Genomic DNA, 18,052 nt, shown 5'->3' on the forward strand with positions numbered 1-18,052 from the left:
CCTAGGGGAAGAGGACACCGGCGGAGGAGGGGCTGGGGGTCTGGACCCCTGGGTCTGAGGGAGGAGGGGCTGGGGGCCTGGACTCCTGGGTCTGAGGGAGGAGGAGCTGGGACCTGGACTCCTGGGTCTGAGGGAGGAGGAGCTGGGACCTGGACTCCAGCGTCTGAGGCAGGAGGGGCTGGGGGCCTGGACTCCCGGGTCTGAGGGAGGAGGGGCTGGGGGCCTGGGACGCCTGAGTCTCGGATAAAGGAGAGGGCTCGAGTCCAGAAGCGCGGTTCCCTATGATGTTTCTCTCCTCTCCCCAGGGGCGGGAAACACGAGCCGGACCCCTGCCTGGAGCCAGCCCCAGGCCGCCGGGTGGCCATGCGGAGCCTGCCATCAAACGGAGAGCTGGACCCCGACGTCCTGGAGAGCATGGCTTCGCTGGGCTGCTTCAGGGACCGCGAGCGGCTGCACCGCGAGCTGCGCAGCGAGGAGTAAGACCCCCAGCCCCAACACACCCTGGCCACGTGGGGCGTGACGCCACAGCTCCCGGGACAGTCAGGCGGGGACGCGCTGGGCCCTCGCTCACGCGCAGACCCCCCCCCCCCCGGGGCGTGGCGCCTAGGCCGCTAGATGGGGCGTGGCTTAAAGCTCCCACGTGGAGCTGTTCCCGGAGGAACCAAGAGGGGGCGGTAGGACCAGCAGGAAAAGACAGAAACAATTTGAAAAGTTTTCGTGGATGCTCAGACTTCGCACCTCAACATAGTACTTACATATAGTAAGTGCTCCGACCTTAGATATTATTATTATTACTGAATAAAGTGAGGCTGAGATGGACACTGAAACGAAGGAACCAACCGTATGGATACCTAGGAAAATGGAACCATAGAGATTCTGGGTGGACTGAGCCCCAGACAGCCAAAGGGAAGGGAAGCGACTACCTCTGGCACCTGACCTCTGACTCCAACCCTCTCCCACCTCCTACTCACCCCCCCAATAGGGAGAACCAAGAAAAGATGATCTATTATCTGCTTTTGGATCGAAAGGAACGGTATCCCAGCTGTGAGGACCAGGACCTGCCTCCCCGGAACGATGTTGGTGAGAAGGCAGGGCTGGGACTCCAGACCCCGGATTCCAGAGGGAGGAATGTGCTGCAGGCCCTGAGCTTTTGTAATTACACTCCCTGACTTGCTCTGTGACCTTTGTCAAAACTCCTCTCCACTCTGGGCCTCAGTTTCCCCATCTGTATGAGTGCCATGTACAGCTGGTTGAATCTGTCTTTTGATTGGGTTGAAACTCTCGGCCCTCAGACCCACCTCGGAAGCGTGTGGATTCCCCCATGCTGAGCCGTCATGGGAAGCGCCGGCCAGAGCGGAAGTCTATGGAAGTTCTAAGCATCACGGATGGTGGGAGTGGTGGCTCCCCGGTGCCCACCCGACGGGCCCTGGAGATGGCCCAGCACAGCCAGAGGTGGGAGCCCCTGCTCCTCCAGAGGGATCCACAGTCCTGGGTAGGGAGGGAGTTCAGAGCTCTAACTCCATCCCACCTCAAAGGTGCTGTGTGATTGGGACAAGTCACCGCCCCTCTCTGGGCCTCATTTCCTCATCTTGAAGGAGTATGGAAGAGAGAGGACATCTGAACCTTTCGAAACCCTTCCACCTGATTTTTTTTTTTAATCTATCCCGGAAACAGATCCCGTAGTGTCAGTGGAGCCTCGACCGGTCTGTCCTCCAGCCCTCTGAGCAGCCCAAGGGTAAGGCCAGGGCCCCAGTGAACTGAGAAGGGGTAAGGGGGTGAAGACCCTGTGGAGCAAAGATGAGCAGCAGAAACTACAATTCCCATGAAGTCTTGAGACATTGCCTCCTCCTTGTCCCTAGAGGGCCAAAGACCCAAGGCCTCATTAGTAGCTTACGTCATTGGCCATTTCCAGTTCCATAGGATTGGGTTTTCAGTGTGTCTGAAGGGTTCATTTATTCATTTAACAAAAGCTAATTGAGCGCTTACTGTGTCCCAGTCACTGCTGGGTTTACAGCGGTGACCATGATAGAAAAAGTTCCTGCCGTCCCAACAATGGGGGTTGGGAGGGGGAATAATTGGACTACAAATTCCAGCATGCATCGGGCCCGTCTTCGTGAGTAACTGCGAGTGGGGCTCCTAGAGCCTCCTGGGACATGTAGTCCGCCCTCTCATCTGTCTCCACTCGTCCGCAGAGTCCAGTCTTTTCCTTCTCACCGGAGCCCGGGGCTGGAGATGAGGCTCGGGGCGGGGGCTCCCCGACTTCCAAAACGCAGACGCTGCCTTCTCGGGGCCCCAGGGGTGGGGGCGCCGGGGAGCAGCCCCCGCCCCCCAGTGCCCGCTCCACACCCCTGCCCGGCCCCCCAGGCTCCCCGCGCTCCTCCGGGGGAACGCCCTTGCACTCGCCCCTGCACACGCCCCGGGCCAGCCCCACTGGGACCCCAGGGACAACGCCGCCCCCAAGTCCTGGCGGTGGCGTCGGGGGAGCCGCCTGGAGGAGTCGTCTCAACTCCATCCGCAACAGCTTCCTGGGCTCCCCTCGCTTTCACCGACGCAAGATGCAGGGTACGGGGTCCATGGGGGCGCAGGGGCTGGGAGACAGACTTCTGAGTCCTAATGTGGGGAGGGGGCAGGGAACTAACATAGGGTCCCAGGTAGGAAAGGGCTAGGGGGCCACGACTCCCATATCATAGGAGAAGATGGGGTTGTGAGCAGAGATTCAGGCGTTGGCGAGAGACGAGGTGGGGCCTCCAGCTCTGGAGGAGGAGCCCTCTCTGAAGGATACGCCCCTTCGGTGGTGTGGTTCATCTTCCCGGCTCATGGCTAACAAGCCCCACCCCCCAAAGGGCGTGGTCTAACTGGGGCGGGCGTGGGAGTGGGGGACAGGATCCCTGGAAGGAACGTCCGGAAATTTGGGGTTTAGCTACCCCAAAAGAGAGGTAAATAGATGCTGGGGTCCAGACTCCCTGGTTGGAGTCGACTGCTGGCCTGTGTGATGGACACGGATGATAGACAAGTGTTAACCATGCTCTCCCCTCCCTAGTCCCCACCGCCGAGGAGATGTCCAGTTTGACGCCAGAGTCATCTCCGGAGTGAGTGACAGGGAAGGAAACAGAGGGGCTGGAGGAGGAGATTCGTTCCCTTAGCCCCCTCTTGACCCACCTCCAACCATCCCCTCCCACTCAGGCTGGCAAAACGCTCTTGGTTCGGGAACTTCATCTCCTTGGACAAAGAAGAACAAATATTCCTCGTGCTAAAGGACAAACCTCTCAGCAGCATCAAAGCGGACATCGTCCATGCCTTCCTGTCGGTGAGGGGTCTGGGTCCTCGTGTGTGCTGGCCATTATAGAACTACAAATCCCAGCAGCCCCTGGGGTTCACCACCTCAGCCCTGGCCTGGCTTCCTCCTGCACGTCATGGGATTTGTAGTTTTCCATTCAGAGTTGGTTTGGTCATTGTAGGGAGAGGGAAGCAGGAGAGGTTTACCTGGGACATGGAAGTGGTAAATGGGATCCCAAATTACAGTTCCTCACGTTATCAGTGTCCCATGAGGATTGGTGAGTTGCCTTTCCCTACCACCAGGTCTGATGAGATTGGCAGAAGGAACTTCTTTACCCAGCAGACTCTAGGGCTACCCACTGGGTCCTGTGGGCTGGGCCTGGCACCTAGATACAGAGTCCTGGTTACATTGGGATTCAGTTGCTCAACCATTCCTCTGCTACTGTTTATAGTAGGACAGAGAAAACTACAAATCTCAGCGGGCAATGGGGCCTCCCAATGCCTTTTCTGTTATTCTTTCCCCTGGTGGCTGATGGGACTTGTAGTCCCTTGGGCAGAGCTGGTTATAGGGTTGCTTATCCATTCCCGGGAATCAGGAATCACCCCTGCCTTTTGTCCCCCACCTCTCTCAGATCCCCAGCCTGAGTCACAGTGTGCTGTCACAGACCAGCTTCAGGGCTGAGTACAAGGCCAGCGGCGGCCCCTCCGTCTTCCAGAAGCCTGTCCGCTTCCAGGTGGACATCAGCTCCTCTGAGGGTCCAGAGCCCTCCCCCCGACGGGACGGCAGCAGTGGTGGCGGCATCTACTCTGTCACCTTTACTCTCATCTCTGGTAAGTTTCCCTCGACTAGACTGCCCCCAGCCTAGTGTTTGGGATGCTCGAGACAGCTGAGATGGGAGAGCAGCCCAGCAGGGCAGCAAGAGGAGGAGGAGGTGGTGCCCAGCTGGTGCTGAATGTATGAGCCCCCTCCTCTCAGACCCCCACATCCCTACCTTCCCCCTCCTCTCCTCAACATTTAACAGGTATTTATGACATGCCACATGCATTACATGCACAGTTTCCTAGAAGCTTCCCAACAGACTTTGAGGTGTTAGTGATCACCCATTTTACAGACAAGAAAACTGAGTCCTAAAGAAGTACATTGACTTGACCAGAGTCACACTGCAAACTGTGACAGGGCTGGGGCTCAACCTAGGCCTCCTGACCTCACAGCACAGAGCTCTTACTACTACTTTAAGACTATAAGTCAGGGGCTGGCCCCGTGGCCAAGTGGTTAAGTTCGTGCGCTCCGCTGCAGGCGGCCCAGTGTTTCGTTGGTTCGAATCCTGGGCGCGGATGTGGCACTGCTCATCGAACCACGCTGAGGCAGCATCCCACGTGCCACAACTAGAAGGACCCACAATGAAGAATATACAACTATGTACTGGGGAGGCTTTGGGGAGAAAAAGGAAAAAATAAAATCTTTAAAAAAGAATTAAAAAAAAAAAAGACTATAAGTCAGATGGTGAGGTGCTGTTAAACCACATTGCTGCACCCAGAGCAGGCATCACAAATCAATCACAGCACTTCTTCCTGCTGAGCTCAGCTCCTGCCTCAGCAACTCCAAGCAGCCACAACCAATCAAGAGCTGGCACAAGAGATGAAAACCACAGAAATGCCTTGCTTTCAATTCTACTTGATTTCTGAGTCCTGATAACAAGAGTTTAGATAGCAAGGGATACCTCCGTTTGCTATCCTTGTCACCAGTCTTAAAATATCACAGCTGAGAGATGAGCTTGCTCCCAGGGTTTCTAAGCCAGGCAGCTGTGGAACACTGGGGTGTTCCATCACCAGAATAAATGATGCCACCTTTTTTTTTTTCTTTCCCCTTAAAGACTATGCAGAATTCTCTCAGTTTTAAGATTTTTTCCCTCCTATTTATTTTTCTTACATTTTATTTATTTATTTATTTTTTGAGGAAGATTGGCCCTGAGCTAACATCTGCTGCCAATCCTCCTCTTTTTGCTGAGGAAGACTGGCCCTGAGCTAACATCCGTGCCCATCTTCCTCTACTTTATACGTGGGATGCCTACCACAGCATGGCATGCCAAGCGGTGCCATGTCCGCACCCAGGATCCAAACCGGTGAACTCCAGGCCACGGAAGTGGAACTTGCCATGCGCACTTAACCGCTGCGCCACTGGGCCGGCCCCTATTTTTCTTATATTTTAAATACAAAACAACACCCATTGTTATTTTAAGTAAAACTTTTCTTAGCCTCATTTGCAAACTGTGGATTTATGCCTGTCCCCAAAAAAGGAGGGAAACTGAGAGCAAGAGACCAAGAGGAGGAGAGTCCCTTGTGGAGTGGACAGACCAGGATCCACAGGGCGGGAGGGCCTTCCCTGCCCCTGTCCCCAGGTCAGTCTGTTTCTCTGCTCCTTCCAGGTCCCAGCCGTCGGTTCAAGCGAGTGGTGGAGACCATCCAGGCACAGCTGCTGAGCACTCATGACCAGCCCTCCGTGCAGGCCCTGGCAGGTGGGAGGCGGGGGCTGTGGGCAGAGGGGAGACTTCCTGGTGACCAAGCGCTACCGGGTTTGGTTTACGGGCGAGGCTGCAGCTGTTCTCACTGTTGTGTTGAGGCCTTACCTGCAATGCTGTGCTCGGGTTCCTGGAGAGGCTGGGGCCTGAGCTCTGTGGGAACCAGGCCATCCTGAGCCCGAGAAGCCCGCATTCCTAGGGAGGGGACCTCTAGGGGTCCCTAAGAGGATGACTGGGCTCTGTGTTCGGGATAGTGGAACTTGCTGCCCACAGAGGTTCCGGAACTGTGTTCTGAGGAGGGTGACCGACCTTCTGGTTTGCCCAGGAGTGAGAGGTTCCCAGGATGCAGGACTTTCAGTGCTAAAGCCGGGACAGGTTGGTAACCCTGTCGACGAAAATAATCCATAACCAATCTATAAAGGAAAATTTAGGTGAGTTTATTCTGAGCTGAAATCTGAGGACCATGGCCCGGGGCCTTTCTTCCCAAAGGAAGAAAGGGCACCAAAGAAGTGAGGTGTACAGAGTGGTTATATACCCCCAAACAGGACGTTTCACGTATGATTGAAATGTCCCTCCCACAATAGTGACAAGATTGCCCTGTCAGCACAGCACTTGATGGACACAGCAGGTAGTGGGTCTGCTATCTTGGTGGGCGTAGCAGGAGGCAAGTCTATTGTCTCGAGCTGGGCGAGCTGGGCAGTCACAGGTGAGCGCAGCAGTCAGTTTCTAGCCTAAGGAAAGACGCCTAATCCTTAAGGAGATGCCAATGTTGGGAGGGGGAGGGAAGTTGCACCTTTAGCTCAAGGGCCTTTGTTCTTGCCATAGGGAACATCTAAAGCAGATATACAATGCATGCTCAACGGCCACGGTCAGGCCCTTTTGGAAAGACATGGTCAGGCCGAATTAGGTTTATACCAAATGGCTTCCTCATATTCTCCAATATATCCTATTGCTTGCCATTTTTATTTGTCAACCCTCTCTGCAGATGCTCAGCCTTTTCTGGCCTGGCTTTCAGGGACTCGGGCCTCCCTGACCACGGTCGTAAACCGAGTTCTCAGGGAGCGTGCATGGTCTGTGCTCAGGGAGACAGGGCTCCCCTGGGCCCACCAGCCCCACTTGTGATGGAGCGGAATCCCCCAGCACCCAGGGGACAGAGCCCCTTGGCAGGCTTTGTTTCTAAAGTGCACCTGCCCTAGCAACCAGGGGTCACCAGAATTCCTAAGTGAAGAGAGTTCCTGCTCGGCCCCATTCCTGAGACATGGTGCCACCTCCCCTTGGAATAGGGGTCCCATAGGCCCCACAGTGAAAGGGAGCAGGCCGCAGGCAAACGGGACCCCAGCGATGAGGGTAGGAACGTGGGTGGCCTTGTCACCAGAGAACACTGAGTCCCAGGGTCAGGACCGCTTGGGAGCAGAGGTAGTCAGTGGGGGGCCCCTTTCACCCCTGGATTCATTTCCCAAGTCCACCGTCGCAAATGATCACAGACTCAGTGGTTCAAACACCACCAGTTTATTTTCGTTCAGTCCTGGAGGTCAGAGGCCCCACAGCCCCACTGGGCTTACATCCAGGTGTCCGGAGGGCCACACTCCCTCCTGTAGGCTCCCGGGGAGAGTCTGGCCTTGCCTTTCCTGCTCCTGGAGGCCTCCGGCCTTCCTTTGCTTATGGTCCCGTCCCCCATCTTCAAGGCCAGTGATGTCATTCTGTGGCCGCATCCCCCCTCTGACCTGACCTTAGCCCGCGAAGGTTCTTTCAAGGACTGGGAGATAAAGATGGACCCACCCAGATAATCCAAGAAAGTCTCTTCACCTGGGGCGGGGGGTTGTTTTTGTTTCTTTCCTGGGAAAGATTGGCCCTGAGCTAACATCTGTTGCCAATCCTCCCCTTTTTGTTTTCCCCTCCCCAAAGCCCCAGTGCATGGTTGTATATTCGAGTTGTAACTCCTCTGGTTCTTCTGTGAGCCGCCACCCACAGCATGACCACTGACAGACGACAGGTGTGGTTCCGTGCCCGGGAACCAAACCCAAACCCGGGCCACTGAAGCGGAGGGCACCGAACTTTAACCACTCGGCCATTAGGGCTGGCTGTCAGGGTTATAACTGTAATCTCAACCGCAGGGTCCCTTTCACCTTATAAGGGAAAATATTCAAAGGATGTCAGCGTCAGGATGGGACATCTTGGCAGGGGCATTATTAGGCCCTTCAGCAGTTCCCCAGGGGGCATTTGGCGATGTCTGGAAAGGTCTGTCTCAACCTGGGGGAGAGGGGATGCTACTGGCATCTTGTGGGTTGGAAGCCAGTACGCTGAGAAACATCCTACAGTGCACAGGACGGCCCCCTCAGCGAGGGGTTACCCGGCCCCAAATGGGGGGAGCTAGTGGGGAGCTAGAGAAACTCTGCTCTTGTTAGTCGCCACTGGCCTGAGCCAAAAGGTGGGTTAGACCCCCTGAACCCCTCCAGACCTGGCTGCCAAGGCAATCTGGCCTTCTCCAAAGAGCACACCCTCAAAGATGCAGGACCCACAGGCACCCCAGGGCCTTCGCCTCGTGTCTTATAATGGGGAATGGGGCAAGGGGCAACCTCCCACCCCCTACTGCCGGAAGGGAAAGAGCCTTATCGGTCGCTATGGCAACAAGGCCTTGCGCAGTCAGTGTCTCTTAAGGGGGACTGTCTCTGCTAGGGGGCCTCAGGTACTCTTTGAAATCCTATAGAAATTGCTAGATGACCAGTGGCAACCACTGATTGCTACCATAGTCCCCTAATCTGGGAAGTCAGGCCCCACAAAAGGGTGACCGCAGTCAGGCAGGCCCAACTGGAAGGACCTGAGACGCCCCCCCCACACCAGACAACCCTCTGTAGGTTTCCTTGGGCCCCACTGCCCAGGAGCGACCCCCCTAACGAGGGTAGAGGAAGGGAAGGGGGGCCCTCTGCCTATGGTCTGGGGGACTGGCATCTTTGCTGCTGTGACAAGCCATCCCTTAGCAAACAGTGTCCTGAGCAGAGTCTGAGAATGTCTCCTGAAGTCAGGTCGGCTGTTCTCAAGGGCCTGACTTGGCCCAGTTTCCAAAGCCACAGGGCTGCAGGGCCGAGGACACCTGGCATCTTGTCCTAGGGTGGCCAGGTCCAGATGCTGGTGTGTCCTCCAGGCAACCCTCTCCCTTCTAGCTTCTAGAAGGGAGGGTTCTAGCTCTGGGATGGGGGCTCTGGCCACACCGCGATGTTGCTGGCACACGTTCCCCAGGGTTTGGTGGCCTTGGGGTTACTGAGGCCAAACCGCTTCCTCCCCACAGACGAGAAGAACGGGGCACAGACCCGGCCTGCTGGTACCCCACCCCGAAGCCTGCAGCCCCCGCCCGGCCGCCCAGACCCAGAGCTGACCAGTTCTCCCCGCCGAGTCCCCCCTAAGGACAAGAAGCTCCTGGCCACCAACGGGACCCCTCTGCCCTGACCCCAGGGGGCTGGGGAAGGAGGGGAGCCCCCTCCACCCCCCTTCCCTGCCCCCCAACTGTGAATCTGTAAATAGGGCCCAATGAGTATGTAGGGAGGGGGGAGACACAACAAACCCGGCCTTGCCCTGCAGGGATGGGGCTCAGGGGGCCGTGCCCAACGGGGGGTGGTTCTAGGGGGGCTAGGGGTGGGGGAGCTCTTTCTATTTTATTTATTGATTAATTTATTATTTTATTTATTGATCAATCTCTCTGCGGGGTGGGGTGGGGGAGGGACGGGGGCTGGTTGGGGTGGCTTAGCAGATCCGGACGGACAGGGCCATCTGTCCTTGTGTCCCCAACTCCCTCTTCCTGGGCCCCCCTCCCCCGGTCCTCCTCCTCCCCCCACGACCTTCTGTACGGATTTGCTCTCCGGAAGGAATTCTGGTTTCGCGTGATCCTGCCTGCGTCCGTGTCTCTGATTCCGCCGGCGGCAAACGAAAATTAATAATAATAATAAATAGCCTTGATCAGGGACGGCTGGCTGGCCTTGGCCTCTCGCTTCCTGGGTGGCCCTGATTGCAGGGGCGGGGCCAGATGGCAGGGACTCATGGCAAGGACAGGAGTCGCAAGAATGCTGGCACGGACCAGTTGTGGACAGCCTGAGGCACACATGCACCCACTGGGTTCCAGGCAGCGAATAGATGGCACATCCCCCACGGTTCATCTTGGGGGCGTGGAGAGGCCCAGGAATTGGCTGCTTTCTTCCTCCACCCATGAGGGGCAGGCCGGGGTCAGAGCGCCTGCGACAGCTGGACCTGCAGGGACATGGGGGACGCCGGCGGGGGGCTGAGGCTGGGGCCCGGCTGGAGACACAAGGTGCAGCCTTCCAGTCCAGAAAAGTCGACAGCCAACAGGCCGAAGAGCGCGAAGAGCAGCATGGCCACGGCCCATTCACAGGCAGCCGAGGCGGAGCGCAGCGGCCAGGAGTGGAGGACGACCACTTCACACCAGGGTCAAGGGCACACCACCATGGGAAGGACCCGGGAGCCCAGCCAGATTGCTGTGTGACCGTGGGCAGGCTGAGGCCATCTCTGGGTACTCTCTCGTGACATGCTCGCCCTGCCCTGGCTGCAATGACCCCTCTGGCTGGCCACCCTCCTCGGCGGCTCCTGGACCCTCAGAGGGCTGTCCTCCGCTCGCTGTCTCCATCTCAAGCTGTTTCCCAAATGTTTTCCCTTTTGCACTCCCAGTGTCCCCAAACCGGATTCTCATCCTCCCACGGCCTGTCCTCACCCCACAAAGACCCCTCCATTGCCCCACTTACCCGGCCAGACAACCAGCCATCACTGCTTCTACCTCCAAGTAGGCAGGGTTTCCTCAAGATACCCCCACCCCACCCACCACCACCATCCTCAGGCTGTTTGCAACTTGTTCCTGAGCAGGCCCCTCCTGCTCAAGCCCAAACAGAATCTAATCTTCCCCCTAAAATCTTCCTCTTTCTGGGTGGTGCCCCACCTCTATGACAACACCACCATCGGCTCACAGGCCCAAGTGGACCCTTGGGAATCGCCCTCACCCCCACTCCTCCCCATCCCCCAAGGCCAGCTGGTTACCCCGAGTCCGGTCCTAGCTGCCTTGCCCATCTTTTTCTGGCCTCACACCTCTCTCTACTGGTCTGCCCTGTCCCTTCTCTGGCTCCCCAGTCCTGGCTCCTTAAAACGTTTCTCTACCCCACCAGCCCCCACATCCTCCAAGCTCCAGCCTAGCAGAGCTGTTTGCTGTTTTCTGGAACCCTTCTCTCTGGAGCATACTTCCTCCTTTCAGCCAAGCAAGCTCCCCTCCTAAATCAGATTAGACGTTATTTATTCAAGAATTCTTAGATAGTGAGTAAGGCCAACACCACCCCTGGCCCCATGGATCTCAGAGCAAAGGAAAGATGTGAGCCCCCAAGCACAAGGCACTTGCCCCCAGAACTGGCCTTGTTCCTCCCCTGCTCAGAAGCTTTCCATGGCTCCCTATTGTCTCCAGGCAGAAGCCCAAGGCTTTAACTCCTCACTTTAACCTGGAGATCCTCATCTCTGGCTCTCCCAGCAGCCTCACTTTCTGCCCCAAGCTGGTTTTTCCACCTTCTGCACACACTTGCATTGTCCTCCAACCTCTCAACCAAGGCCAAAGGCAGTTGGTTCTGCAAGACCAGCTCAGAATCTGCCAGGTATCAGACCCATCTTTGCAGACTGTCCAGCCCTAATCACACTCAGCTGGCCATCTTTATGGTCCCATCCCCCCTCCCCACAGCCAAGGGATATCTGAGCCCCACAGAATGAGGACCCTGAAGCCAAAGTGATTATGCTGGATCTTATCACCAACAGGCCCCTCCCTGGCAGAGGAGATATGCCGGTTCATAGCTGGAGTAGCTAAAGGCGGAGCTGAGGGGCCAGCCCTTTCCATCTATTTCATGGGATTCAGTTTGCTGGTCTGGGAAATGGGATCACCATGTCCATTTTGCTTGGAAAATTCCAAATAAACGGATCCAGTTAATGAGGCCAGCAGAGGACCTCAGCTGGTTTCGCTCTGGCCTCTTCTGAATGCCAAGCAACCTCTCAGCCCCCCTTCCAACCTCCCTACAGAGGAGAGTGGTCCCCAAGGCTGAGTTTGCAGCCCCTCGTCTCAGAACACTCTACTTATCAGAAATAATCATTATTATGATCAAAACAACTCCACTTTACAGATAGGGAAACTGACTGAGGCTCAAAGAGTGATTTGACTCATCCAGAGGTGTGTCATGCTAGTGGAAAGTGTCTGGGTTTGGGGGCCACTCAGAAGCTGGTTAGAATCAAGACTCCACCCAGTGGTGTGCTGCTAAATGTTTAACCACCAGCTCTGATCTGCAGCATTTGCCAGTGCCTGTGGTGTAAATACTCCCAGCTTGGCCATTGCAAGCTACTGACATGACATCATCCAATGTGCAGTTGGGAAGAGATACAGACTGCTCTCTCTTGAGAGCCTGCACCAGCCACCAGCAGCCCACCACCACCAGCTCCGCCATTGAACTTGACGATGGGTCTTGGCCAAGAGACTTCCCCTGTCTGAACCTCATTTCCAGTCTTACCCACCATGATGCCTGGCACAGAGCGGGTGCCCCAAAAGGACTGCTGTCATTGGTTTGTCATTCTCCCAATATTTACTGGTCACTCACTATATGCCAGGCATTGATCCAAGCACCTCATCGGTACCCTGTCTCTCATTTCTTACAACTCTAGGATCGGTCCTGTTATTATCCACATGTGATGGATGAGGAATCTTGAGGGACCAAGAAGTTAAAAAACCAGCAGCGCTCCCCCTAGCTGGAACGTGGAGGAGGTGGGATTCGAACGCACGCTGCGCCGGCACTCTCCACTGCTATACTATAATCCTGTCGTGTGGCGCAGAGACTGAGGCCCAGAAAGGAAGACGCATCCGCGATAGCACACAGCAGACCCACCCCAGTGAAGAGACGCCCCCAACCCCTGCCCGCTGCCCCAGTAAGGATACTGGCCACCATGAGGATGGTGCAGACGCTGCAGAGGCCCAGGCGGAGCGGCCTGATCCAGGGGGCCCCAGGCTGGGGCAGGGTCCTCATTCGCCAGGAGACAAGGAGCTGCAGCCAGAAGTAGAGGCTGCCCACGAAGAAGGCGAAGAAGGCCCCGGTCAGGTGCGTGGGCTGCTGGTTCTTTTGCTGGGAGGAGGAGGAAGGAGAGTTGAGGCGAAGACCTGTGGGCGGGCAATGGCCACGATGGGGGGAGGGACCCTCCACCAACCCGTTTCAATGGGATTGAAAAGGGCCACTCCGAGTGATCCGCTTATTGCCTAGATGCATTGGGCTATTGTCAGCTCCCCCAGGGCAGATATTTAAATCTGTTCACTGCGGGGCGCCTCAGTCCCTAAGGCAGTGCCTGCCACATAGCAGATGCTCAGTAAATATTAGTGGACTAAAGCTTTTACTCTCAACCGGAGTGAATGGAGCGAATATTGCCACCAAGGGGGTAAAAATTGGTTTTTGAGGGGCGAGAAGTTCTTACATAATACAATGGTTTGTGATATATTATATATTATATTATATATTATGTTACATTTTTTAAATATTACAAATTTCTTGGAGGGGAAGGAATGATTAGGGGAAAATGTCTAAATAAGGCTCCTTAGGGGAGCGATATAATAATTAAAGAAAAAGAAAGGTCGAGGAACACAGGACTAAATGAATGAGTGCATGAACTGCTGTGCAAGTGGGATGGGGGATTTTTAAAATAAATAAAATTATAACCAAAAAAATCAGTAAGATTTCTTCTACTGTTTGTGCACTCAGTTATTCTGCAAATATCTACTGAGCTTCATGGTTACGGATGTGGGTTCAAGAGTCTACGAATCTGGGTTCATTTCTGACCACCACGGACCACTGATAGAAAAAAAGTCTCTCTAGACCTACCTAGAGTTCTTGCGGAGAGGGATGAAAATAATTTAGGCATTGTAAGGTCTAGTGCCTTGTACGGAGTGAATGCTCAATCAATGGGGCAAACGTTAAGAATGAGTGAACCTGAGTAATTTCATCATTAAAGGGAGTGGAGGATGGCAGCAAATTATCCCTACCTCCTAGCGAAATAATTATAAAGAAGAACTCACGCTCTCCTCGGCACGAGAGCCACACGAGAAATACAAGTCTCAGGATGCCGTGCGGGGGACGAGCCCCCAAACCAAGGAGCTTGAGGCCCCGGGGGCTGCTGGGAGTTGTAGTCCCAGAGTCTGGCTCTCCACCCGGAGCGGGCTCCACGAGCCGTCTCACCTGGAAATTCCCCACTACGGAGGTGCCCAGGGCACAGAGGATTCCCGAGCACAGGATCAGTCGGTTAAGCCGCTTTCCGACCCCCAAGTCCCGGAGCTGGTGGTAACGGAGAATGCAGATCCAGGCGGCTGGGAGGAGAGGGAAGTGGGCCGGAGACCCGGGCCCCGCCCCCTGGGTAGGGGGAGGGTGGTGGCGAGGGTGGTGGGGTGGGGAGAGACTGGCGGTCCAGGGGTGGCGGCCAAACTCCCGGGTCTGGGGGAGGTGGGAGCTGGGGGTCTCGACTCCTGGGTCTGATGGGAGCTGGGGTCCCCTTGGCTGGGAGGGGCTCACACTGAGTGGAAAGTGCTGGGGAGTATTTACCCATAGCAGCTCCCATGTTGAGCACCTGGCTGAAGATGCAGCTCTGAGGCGGGTAAGATCCACAGAGACTGGGGAAGGTAAAGGATCATCCTGTGGGTCATCAGACCCAGGGCACCCCCCTTCCCTCCCTCTGGACCCCAACAGCACCATAACTACCTGATATAGGGGAAGCCTTCAGTGAGGTTCACAGCCTTGTTGACCACTGCAAGCGCAAAACTGAAGTCGGGGGAGACACCAAACGAGTAGAGGGCTTTCAGAGACAAATTTTCTTTCTGATATTCACGCAAACCCGGACTTCTAGCTCCCTGTCGCTCAGACTCAGGAGTCCAGGCCCCCAGCCCCTCCTCCCTCAGACCCAGGAGTCCAGGCCCCCAGCTCCTCCTCCCTCAGACCCGGGAGTCCAGGCCCCCAGCCCCTCCTTCCTCAGACCCAGGGGTCCAGACACCCCAGCCCCTCCTCCCTGGGACCCAGGCATCCATCCTGCCTCTAACACTCACACAGTCCAGACGCCAGAGACAGCCCAGAAGGCCAAGAAGACAGGCAGCAGGGACAAGTAGCCCCACATGCCTAGCTCTGCGGGGGAAAGAGAGGGGCAGGGACTGGGGCCAAGAATCAATCAATCAATCTCTCTCAGGTGAGGAAGCAGTTAAGGGTCCAGGTGTATCAGATCGTGGCCTCTGAGGCCCCCCATTGGCTCCCAGGCAGAAGCAATGGGCGGGCCCAGTCTGATGGGCCAGCTCAGCCTGGGACGCTTTCCCTACCTCTCTCCGCCTGGGGCACTTTCCCTATCTCTCAACAGTCCTTCAATCCAGATCTCCCAGTTTCTCCTAGCTGCCGGCCCCCCACCCAGCTTCTGAGTGTCTCCCGGCTCCTCCCTCCACTGCCAGCCTCTGGGCTCCCCCCGGGTGCTCACCTGTCCCAGCTCCCTCAGTGCTCTCAGTCCTGGGACTGGGGCTGTGTGTGAGAGGCTCAGGGAAGAAGGGCTGGGACACGGGGTGGGGCTCAGCGGGTGTCATCAAGTTCCAGCAGAGCCAAAGTCCACGCTGGGGCGCCTGCCGGGATAGGGTCAGGCCAAGAGTCAGACTGCCACTTTCTCCCGAATCTCACCCCTGAACCATCACTTCCGGTCTCCTCAGAACCTAGCAGGCAGCACCTTAGCTTTGGGGCCCCCCAACTTCCTCCAGCTTTATAAATTCGACATCCAAACTGCCAGCCTTCATCTTCCTCAGGACCCAGAAATCAGAGCCTCCAGCTGTCGCCACCCTTCCTCCTTGAGGACCCAGGAGTCCAGGCCCCCAGTCCCTTCTAGAACACATGCATTCCTTTCTAGCCTCTGGGGTCCAACCCCCCAACTCTTACCTCCTTAGGACTGAGAACCCAGGCCCACAGTCGTCTTCCTTTCTGGGTACAGTTTCTGTCCTTAAGCTCCTGGGTGTGGGGCCCCGCCTCCTCCCCCTTGTCTTCCCCTCTCCCTTCCTCTCAACCAGGCCAGCAACCAGTGGAGGCCCCCCTCCAGCCAAGTGGGCGGGTGTGGGTGGGGAGGGAGACCTTGGTGATGACATCTCCATCCGAACAGCCCCCCCCGAAAGAGGCTGCTTCCTCTACCCTGAACATTGTCTTTTCTCCCACAGAGCAGCCCGCAGCTTTCTGGCTTTCTGCCCGTTTGGGACTCAGGTGTTTGGACCCCAGCCTCCTCCTCTTGCTTCCCCAGGACCCAGGAGTCCAGGCCCCCAGCCCCTCCTCCCTCAGACCCAGGAATCCAGGCCCCCAGCCCCGAAAACCACCCATCTGCTTCCTGTCTCTATGGATTTGCCTGTTCTGGAAGTTTCATATAAATGGAATCATACATTCTGTGGCCTTTTATGTCTGGCTTCTCTCACTGAGCATTGTGTTTTTGAGGTTCATCTATGTTGTAGCATGCATCAGGACTTCATTCCTTTTCATGGCTGAATAATATTCCATCGGCCCCACCTCTTTTAGGACTCCAGAGTCTGAGTCCCGGTTTTCTCCTTCTATGTGCTGCAGGATTTCCACTACCCCAGCAACTAGGACTTTAGATCTCCGAGCTTCCTTAAGAGTAAAGATGAGAGGGCCGGCCTGGTGGCGCAGTGGTTAAGTTCGCACGTTCCACTTCTCAGCAGCCCGGGATTCCTGGGGTTCGCCGGTTCGGATCCTGGGTGTGGACATGGCACCGCTTGGCAAGCCATGCTGTGGTAGGTGGCCCACATATAAAGTAGAGGAAGATGGGCACGGATGTCAGCTCAGGGCCAGTCTTCCTCAGCAAAAAGAGGAGGACTGGCAGTAGTTAGCTCAGGGCTAATCTTCCTCAAAAAAAAAAAAAAGGAATAAAGATGAGAAAGTGGGTGAGAAAGAGATGGACAGACACTAGAACATTCCTGGAGGCCAGAGGCCCAGAGATCAGTCAAGAATGAGATCTGACCCCTGCCCTCAGTGGGTTCCCAGGCTGGAAGAAAGACACACGGGAGCCTGACAACTCAAATACAAGGTGTTATAATGGAGGTAGCACAGGGGGTGGTGGCCCCCAGAAGAGGAAGTGACTAACTAGTACTGGTGGCCAGTGTGTGCTTGGTTGTGGGGGAAGGTCAGGCAAATCTCACAAGCCACACTTAGAAAGAGGATGTACGCGGGTGTGCAACCGCAGGAAGGCTTTCTCAGAAGTGTCCAGGTGGTCCCTGAGGGTGGAGGGCCTTATCTGCCTGGTTTCAGAGTGCAGGACCCACTAGGAGAAATGAGCCAGGACCCAAAGCTCTCAATTGCCATAAAGGTCTTGAACATCATCCTGAGGGTAGTGGGGAGCCATGCAAGGTTCTTGAACAGGAGCTGGCACTGATGATATGTAGACAGGAAAGAGATGTAACGATAACAACCATTGACACATCTCAGTTTTTTGTTTTGAAGAAGATTAGCCCCGAGCTAACATCCGCCGCCAATCCTTCTCTTTTTGCTGAGGAAGATCAGCCCAGAGCTAACATCTGTGCCCATCTTCCTCTACTTTATATGTGGGATGCCTGCCACAGCATGGCTTGATAAGCAGTGCGTAGGTCTGTGCCTGGGATCCACACCGGCAAACCCTGGACCGCCGAAGCAGAGCGCACAGACTTAACCACTACGCCACCAGGCTGGCCTCCCATTGACACGTCTTTAGTGCCCGGCACTGCCCCAACTTGTAACTCCACATGGGTTAATTCATTAATTCTCAGGACAGCCCTTAGGCGTCATTGGCATCTTTGTGGACCAGATTCCCTGATCCTTGTAGAAGTAAAATTCCTGATTTCTTCCCTCACCTCTGTATGCCTCACACTCACACATTCCCACACACAGCCCAGTGACCCCGAGGAACAAACGTCTGGAGTAATTCCAAACCTCACACATCTAAGAGATTATGTCCCAGAAGATCCAGAGCTTTCAGCTCAGTGAGATTTGGATTCAAATCATGTCTCTGCCACTTAAGGGCCCTATATGAGTGTCTTGTGGCTGCTGTAACAGAGTGCCACGAACTAAGTGGCTTAAAACAACACACATTTAGGGGCCGGCCCAGTGGCGCAGCGGTTAAGTGCGTACGTTCCACTTCTCAGTGGCCTGGGGTTCGCCAGGTCGGATCCCACGTACGGACATGCCACCACTTGGCAAAAGCCA

At 55.8% G+C, this 18,052-nt stretch overlaps 2 protein-coding genes and 1 long non-coding RNA gene across 5 annotated transcripts in view; 2 read left to right on the forward strand and 1 right to left on the reverse strand.

Annotated features, from left to right (window-relative positions):
• Nucleotides 1–9,753, forward strand: part of BRSK1 (BR serine/threonine kinase 1) — a 21,881-nt gene extending 12,128 nt beyond the window's left edge. The window contains exons 10-19 of the mRNA XM_023650526.2: nucleotides 306–476; nucleotides 983–1,080; nucleotides 1,293–1,452; nucleotides 1,675–1,735; nucleotides 2,193–2,562; nucleotides 3,041–3,089; nucleotides 3,184–3,307; nucleotides 3,909–4,107; nucleotides 5,703–5,792; nucleotides 9,082–9,753. Of these exons, the coding sequence (XP_023506294.1) occupies nucleotides 306–476; nucleotides 983–1,080; nucleotides 1,293–1,452; nucleotides 1,675–1,735; nucleotides 2,193–2,562; nucleotides 3,041–3,089; nucleotides 3,184–3,307; nucleotides 3,909–4,107; nucleotides 5,703–5,792; nucleotides 9,082–9,239 (1,480 nt within the window). The 3' untranslated portion in view covers nucleotides 9,240–9,753. The remainder of the gene's footprint in view (nucleotides 1–305; nucleotides 477–982; nucleotides 1,081–1,292; nucleotides 1,453–1,674; nucleotides 1,736–2,192; nucleotides 2,563–3,040; nucleotides 3,090–3,183; nucleotides 3,308–3,908; nucleotides 4,108–5,702; nucleotides 5,793–9,081) is intronic.
• Nucleotides 9,754–15,862, reverse strand: TMEM150B (transmembrane protein 150B). Of its 3 annotated transcripts, none has more exons than XM_001917804.5 (8): nucleotides 15,755–15,856; nucleotides 15,309–15,447; nucleotides 14,893–14,968; nucleotides 14,552–14,611; nucleotides 14,396–14,463; nucleotides 14,036–14,163; nucleotides 12,751–12,934; nucleotides 9,754–10,219 (listed from the first exon to the last, which is right to left on the reverse strand). In XM_001917804.5, the coding sequence occupies exons 2-8, from the start codon at nucleotides 15,409–15,411 to the stop codon at nucleotides 10,011–10,013; spliced, it is 828 nt and encodes a 275-aa protein (XP_001917839.2). In that variant the 5' UTR covers nucleotides 15,412–15,447; nucleotides 15,755–15,856; the 3' UTR covers nucleotides 9,754–10,010. The 3 variants fall into 3 exon arrangements, with proteins under 3 accessions (XP_001917839.2, XP_005596598.1, XP_070079528.1); XM_005596541.4 differs by having other exon boundaries at nucleotides 14,893–14,994; nucleotides 15,755–15,817; XM_070223427.1 differs by lacking the exon at nucleotides 15,309–15,447 and having other exon boundaries at nucleotides 15,755–15,862.
• LOC138915770 (uncharacterized) lies at nucleotides 14,016–16,243 on the forward strand. Its single transcript, XR_011422042.1, has 2 exons — nucleotides 14,016–14,137; nucleotides 16,027–16,243. It is a non-coding gene; the product is annotated as an uncharacterized lncRNA (long non-coding RNA).
• Nucleotides 16,244–18,052: the final 1,809 nt, after the last annotated feature.

The sequence above is a fragment of the Equus caballus genome, chromosome 10, assembly GCF_041296265.1.
Source record: "Equus caballus isolate H_3958 breed thoroughbred chromosome 10, TB-T2T, whole genome shotgun sequence".
NCBI lineage: Eukaryota > Metazoa > Chordata > Mammalia > Perissodactyla > Equidae > Equus > Equus caballus.